The 7,500-nt window shown below is 44.3% G+C and overlaps 1 protein-coding gene across 1 annotated transcript in view; it reads left to right on the plus strand.

Moving 5' to 3' along the window:
• Window positions 1–1,723: 1,723 nt before the first annotated feature.
• The window catches only part of LOC143033350 (uncharacterized), a 9,025-nt gene continuing 3,248 nt past the window's right edge, over window positions 1,724–7,500 (plus strand). The window contains exons 1-2 of the mRNA XM_076198682.1: window positions 1,724–2,025; window positions 7,099–7,500. The exon at window positions 7,099–7,500 is cut by the window's right edge and continues 3,248 nt beyond it. Of these exons, the coding sequence (XP_076054797.1) occupies window positions 1,742–2,025; window positions 7,099–7,500 (686 nt within the window). The 5' untranslated portion in view covers window positions 1,724–1,741. The remainder of the gene's footprint in view (window positions 2,026–7,098) is intronic.

Here is a 7,500-nt window from a genome sequence, read left to right on the forward strand (position 1 = left end):
GAATCTTCTTGGCTGAATAGAATCGCTTGGCGTTAACCAGAATAAAATCCTTCCTCTCACGTGGGTTTGGGCGTTTGCCCTTTCAACATTAAATGACATTAGTATTGTGTTGGTGATAACAAGTGATTCTTCCCATAGAAACAATATGACCCCGAATAGAGAAGCCATAGCCGTGGTAAAGGAGAGCTCGAAGGGTCGTAGAGATTTAAAAAAAAAAAAAAAAAAAAATTGAGATCTGTCTCCAATCATGACAGACTGTTGCGTGAAACCCTAAGACAGGGGTGGGCAACGTTTTTAGGCGTGGGTGCCAAAAGAAGCCAAATCTTTTATACAAAAATTCCTTGCATTACAACGGAATAAGATTATAAGCCTACAAACAAGTATGGGTCCCCTCCTATCACTTTCTAATGACACAATCCTCCGCCCAGCGCAACATACATTTACCAATGACCATACAAAAGAAGTTGAATTTTAACTGGTTAATGTTTTAAGATGAACTCTGGGTTTCGCATGCCGGAAAAATGTCGTTAGTGTGCCAGGCTTTGCACGCGTGCCAAGGGTTGCCCACCCCTGTGCTATGAAGAGCGAGGCCTTCCTCCCAGCTGAATAAAATGGCCTGGCATTACCCAGAATAAAACCTTCCAAGATATCGACTCTGATCGAGAAAATTGACAATATTTTGAAGAATGGAGGTCATAGACCAACCGCATAAAACTGACTAGCCAGAAGTAAATATGTCAAGGCGTCATTGTCACGGAGGAGTTAACCACGACGCCTTAAACCTCTTCAGTGTGGTTCTTAGGTGTCCTCAACTGAGTAAAATAAGCTCACCAGAGTCAATGCTACAAAGAGCGTCACTGAAGAGAGGGGTCGAAGTTCATTGGGATGGACAAGAACTTGATTCGGTTTAACGTCGTGAACTACCCATATGGGTTTACACAGTCACGAGTTCGTCTCCGACATGAACTCGCAATCGTGCCAAAAGATAAAAGGAGTTTTTGAAGAACAGGGGCCCCAATTGCCCCCTTTAAACAATAGCGGTTCCAGTTTCGTGCTTTTAAAGAAGAATGGTCCCATGTAAGAAAAAAAAAAAAAATATATTGACCTGACCTGACCTAACCTAAGGTTAGGTTTGGTTAGGTCAGGTATTATTTACTGAAGACTCGCTTTCAGTGGCTGATTGGATGAAAGAAATAATTATTGTAAATGTATAAACAAGACCTTTTGAGGAACAAGGGTCCCATTTTTGCCCTTTTGAAGAATAGGGACCCCAAATCAAACGGGATCCCTATTTTTCAAAATCTCTGGATAAAGGGTCTTGCTCAGGCTAATGCCACACGATTTTATTCACCGTAGTGAAGATGTTAAGGTTGCTTCAACTCTTGAAAAGACGATCATCTTTCAATACTGAATACCCCAAGTTGCCGTGATCTTTTGTCACTTGGTGGATTAATTACAATTTATTAATTCATCTATGTATGTATTTAACATAAGAACATAACAATGGAGGAGACTGTAAGAAACCATAAGGCCTACACTAGACAGTTTCATGTCCATTACCACCTATCATCCCCATCCATGAAGTTGCCTATCCTCTTTAAACAACCCATTGTTTCAGCGCTTACTACATGGTTACTGAGTCTACTCCATTCGTTAACCACTTTATTTATCCATTTGTATTTTTTCGAGTAAACAACGTAAGTTTTCCGGTTCGTTCCAGGCCGCCGCCGCCGCCGCCACCATGACGACGCGGGCTCGAGGGTCCGGCCCGACCGTGAGCGCCAAGCTCCGGTACAAGGGGCTCTTCACCTCCTCGATGGCGCCCACCCACCGGGCCTACTGCGTCCTCTTCTCCTTCTTCATTGGCGTCCTCCTCCTGACGGCGGGGTCCATCTTCTACCACCTGATCCTCATGAGACCCATGAGCGGCACCCACGCGATGCACACGCCCCCCGCGCCCTTGGCGTTGGCGCTCCTCGCCGCGGGAATCTTCGCCATCGTCGCCAGCTGCGCCGTCGCCTGGAGGTAAGCAAAGGAGCGAACCGGGTTCCCGTTTTCTTTAGATCCCAGTAGGTACCCGAACCTAACCCATTATCTTATTAGGTGGAGAAACGAGATCGAGAAGTTTGCAGGAGAGACGTGGCAGAGGATGGCACGGTCGTGTGATTCATGGAATGCTATGAAGGAGGCCCTTGTTCAGCAGTGGACTCAGGATGGCTGATTTGATTGATTGATTGAATTATTATAATTATTAATATTATTATAATTATTATTATAATTCATTTATTATTATTATTATTATTATCATTAATTATTGATTATTATTACTTTAGCTGTATTGATACAACAGTGAAACACACATTTGCATTATACAAATATATCTTTCACTGGTGCTGCGTTAATACAATTATGCTGAAAAATCACTTAGATTATGTAGAAATTACTATACTGTGCAGTACCTAGAAATAGGTCAAAATACTCAGCAACGAAAGCCATATTTGCGTAGTTCAATTACAATAATGACAAACAAATAAAAATAAATAACTCACTCCCTTTCCACTCCCATCCACCACGCTTTCCTCCCTCTCCTCTTAGCTCCTCCTGGATGAAGGGTCATCCCTGACTCCTGCCCACTGCCCGGGTCGGAAACAATGCAGCAAGACACAGCACATCCACAGTAAGGCCACTTCACTTACACAGCGACCCTCATTCCTCGTCCCCTGAAGCGGAAGACAGAGAAAACGGGGAGAAAGCTTAACTTCGGGCTAATACTAAACAATGTTCTCCAGCTGACGGGCCAGACCCTAGGGACGCACTTTACAGATTTTGTTCTGGCGAACGTCATACGGCTTTATTCAGCTGAGGGTGAGCCCTGGCACTAAGGTCCACTAAAACGGTTAAAAATTTAAGACTACAACAAACTGCTGACAAGTCGTCATAAGAATTCCAACACTGTATCCCTGACGCATCTAAACATACGATTTCCTGCCAACAATCCCGACGGTAAGATGTGTCTACAGCAATGTAATACTGTTGCGAACCAAACTCTTGCAGTAATGTACTCCTCACTTTAATACTGGATAAGCCATGCGATTCCGTTCGACACAGCTGCATTGAAGGTGAGGTGGGTTGGGGTTCATGTCAGAGTCGATCAGCCACCCTTAGCTACGGAGATGTACTCTACATATTAAATTATGAACAACGTCAGATGGCTCCATTCAGATGGTTGGAATGTCACCGAAGCGAAGAGGCTATGGCACGCTACAATGTGGAGCAACAGGTGGTGCGTCATATTATACATGAGCTCCCAACCAGCTGCGCGGTGCGGCGTGTAAAATTGCCTACATTTAGAACGAGAGCAGAGGGTGGTGTGTTTCACGAAATCTAACAATTGTTTGTTTACATAGTGATAGGTGATAGGTTAAAACCTGACGCGGCCCAAAGGAATTTCTCGTTTTCTCTATTTTCGCATGAGGAGACGAGGGAAGGAGGGTCGCCATGTGAATGAAGCAGCTGGCCTGGCCTGGCTGTGGGTGTGCTGTGCCTTGCTGCATTTCTTCTTACCCGAGGAGCGGGCGGAAGACAGGGATGACCCTTCATAAACAAGGCGATAACATAAAAGCCCTGTTCACACTAGCGGTTTGAACCGCGCGGTAACCTCAGCGACATCACATAGTCAAGGAAAAACTGCGCGGTTGTGTGTGAACGCCTCCACTGACTTGCACTGTAACTGAACCGTCGCGGTTGAAACCGCTAGTGTGAAGAGGGCCAAAAAGGGAAACAAATGGGTGACGGATGGGAGTAAGAAGGGCGAGAGTGGCATGCCTTGGTTGGCTACCTTCCCTATAAGGGGGAAAAGTATCTTAACATACAGACAGGTATAAAGTCACAAAGGATTACAAAGGATTACAAAGGTGGAGCATGCCGACAGGAGACCTTTTGATCCATATCTAGGTCGGATGTAAAAAAAAAAAAAAAAAAAAAAAAATAGATAATGAAAGAGTAGTCGACTCCTGCCATACTTACTACGCACCAACGCTACTTGCGCAGCCCCTGTACAATACCTGACTAAAATCATATCATCCCATCTGAATTCAATTCCTTCACTATCGAGGGAATGCCACGGATGTGACTGAAATAGACTAGAGCGCCCAGAACACGGTACAAGTACCACCCGACACGGAAGGGGTTAATCAAGATAGGCTCCTGTACGTTACCAGAATAAAGATAAGATACCAACGGGTATGGAATAGGTTAGTGTAATGCCGGTGTCACACTGTCCGGCGCCGCCGCGCCGTTGCGGCTTGTTGGCTGTAGCAAAGTCTCCCTTATGAGTCCTTTAGACTCGAAAGGTTATGAGAGTATTTAAACCAGGGGGAGATAGTGGCCGTTATATAACTTTCTGGCTGTCGCCAGGTGATTTTATTAAGCTAATTGAGCTTGCCCATCATCTGGCCGCATCCGGCGCCGCCGCTTAGTGTGACACCTCACCAAGGTGATACGGCAACCATCACCATCGTCAACAATGGGAAGTGTAAACGCCGAAGAGGCGTGTCGCTTCACCCCCCACACACACACACCGGGTAAGCTCCCATGCAGACACCCTTCCCCTTCCAAACAATTCTCGTTACGCATTCGTCCTTGATAAACGTTCCCAACATGTTTACGTCTCGACACTCCAAAGCAGATACTGCATGAAACACGAAAATTGACACATTCTAATTTGGTGCCCTCGGCACAATTGGCGAAGTCTTAACCACGAAATCAACGAAACTCGAATTACTCTTAAGGGGTTATCACACTGAGCGTCCATGGGCTTCACCAAAGCCGACTGTTCAGAGTTCGTTTGAGTTAAAACGACTTCGGTTATAATATATTATTTTTCAAATCTCCAAATATAAAATTGCCTTTCCGTCATATATAACACAAGAGAATGACGAACTAAGAGATTGTAATCCTACTCGAATGTTCGACACACTGTTGAAATGTTCTTAGAGAAGTCTAGAGTTCAGTAAGCGAAGTCATATTCTAGTTATCCAAATGGAGGTTGGAGGTAGAATGTCGTAGGAAAAATTGCCCAGTGTGATAACCCTTTTACACTGGCGCGTCCAATTTACTGCAGTAAATTAGCCAACAGGTTATGCCTGCGATATTTACAATAATGTATTTCTTTTGGTGCTTTGACATTCCCCCCCTGAGGCGTGAACCACAACAAGTTGACACTGTTAGGATTTTGTTAGCACAGCGGTGGGCAGCAACGATCCGCCTCCACGAGTAATTACTGTCCGAAACATTTCCAACAATGTTTCGTTCATCATTTGACTGAACGTTATTGTCATCTTTTTCCTTTTTATTATCTACCATCACTAGACACCTGTCTACTTCATTTACAATTTTATCATTTTTAAAAGTTGTTTACTTATTGGATCAATTGTGGGACGCCCCCTTCCCACACCCGCGTGCTTGGGATAGAGATTGTACAATTGAGTGTTGCTGTGGTGGATATTGTACAGTTGATTATGGCCCGTGATACATAACCTAACCTAACCTATGTTAGTTGGGATGGAGACAGATTCTATAGTTGATCAGTGTTGGCGGGGTGGAATTCTATAATTGGTCCTTTTTTCTATTTAAAACTTTCTCAGCGCAGAATAAATGGTCTTCTACCGAAGTATTCTTCCACTGCACGTTGTCGTTGATGAACAGTAAATACAAGTTATAAAGTGTCAACATTTGGTACGACATTACCCTTAAGGTGACGGCACTCTAGGCTATCACGCTACTTGCTTTTGTTACTTCGTTGGAGTAAAAACGACTTCGGTTACAATATTCTAGACTTCGGTAAGAACATCTCAACAATGTATGCAACACTTGTAAAGGTTCTCTTTGTTCGTCATTCAGCTTTTCACTGTATGATGCAGAAGTTTAGAAATTTGGAAAGCAAAAGATAGTAACCGAAGTCATTTCTACTCAAACGAAGTAGCAAAAGCAAGTAGCATGCTACCGAGAAATGCTTAGTGTGCCACCACGTTTAACAAAAGCAAAATATATTTCCCGCCCACTAGCGCCGCGAGTGGCTGCAAAACAGCTATCATCATCAACATTGCGCCGTGCAATTACGGCTTCCTCCTGTAGAGGAAACAAAGACTTCCAACCATATTTTCAGCCGCATGACACCGCGGTTACGATGATGGCACTCGCATGGGAGGACGCTAAACACATTCCAAACAAAGTGACCAGATTTCTCAAGCGGGAATATACTAGACAACAACAGATATTATGCTAGATTAGCAAAAAGTAATGCTGTACGAGTATATTTTGTTCCTCTTGACAGTTCGGTTTCTACTATATATATATTTTACTGATACTGGGAATAGGTTAAATTCAGTGCAATTATGCTAAATCTGGTCACCCTTATCTGACTAAAGGTCATATTTCATGACCACATGTCTGTAACAACACTACATTGTACATTAAGAATTAAGTCAAGGTTTCTCTTGAATTGCGTTCTGTTCCCTACGCATGGGATTTTTCCTCGACTGACTAGACTAGCCTGGTGGCAGCCTGATAAATAATGGAATTGTAAATCAAGATAATTTTAAAGGGCCATTTACACGGTCAAACGGTTTGTCAAACCCGGCTTGTCAAACAAGTGTTTGAAGTGACGTTTGACCGTGTGAATGGAGTATTTGGTTGTCAAACATGTTTGTCAAACGTGTTTGACAACCAAATACCCCATTCATACGGTCAAACATAACTTCAAACACTTGTTTGACAAACCGTTTGACCGTGTAAACGGCCATTTAACTCTTGCGCAAGGAAGAGGATTTCCTCTCGCTCCAATGAAATCGCTTAGCGTCAGCCAGGACAAATGTAGAGGTCAATAGAGTCGCAGGAAACGGATACCGTTGCAGTCGCCATGTTGATGCTTCACCACATACGTGGTCGTGTAGAATTTAAAACAAATTTCACTGATAAAAGACATTCCCCGCCCCCTATTATTATTTTTAAATATATCATTTTAGCTTTACCTTGGACCACGTTTTTTTTTTTTTTTTTTTTTTGCAATATTATAATCTGCTTCTACTCCCGTTTCAGATATGGTCTCGACGATGGCGACGACAGCCTGGAGGATGACTTGATAGCCTTTGCCAAGGATGACGTGCTCGAACACCAGTTCTGCCCGCCCCACCCACGCCACCACATTGTACACAATGCTCCACAGTACCAGCACCACCAAAGCCCAGAGCACCAGTGTCAGCACCAGCACCATCAACAACAAGCGCCCCAGTATCACCAGCACCACAACCCTCAGCACCAGAAACCTCCTGGAGAACCTGGTGCCCCAGAATACACCAGTGTCCCCCACCGATGCAGTGCCACCCAGCACAAGGCCCCTCCTCCACAGTGCAACGCCCAGCAGTGCAATCCGCCAAACCCTCCACCCAAACAGTGTAATGTGCCTCACCACGGAACGACATGTCCACAGGCACCTAACCC

Source organism: Oratosquilla oratoria, chromosome 15 (genome assembly GCF_046742065.1).
Source record: "Oratosquilla oratoria isolate Oo_2021 chromosome 15, ASM4674206v1, whole genome shotgun sequence".
Classification (NCBI taxonomy): Eukaryota; Metazoa; Arthropoda; class Malacostraca; order Stomatopoda; family Squillidae; genus Oratosquilla; species Oratosquilla oratoria.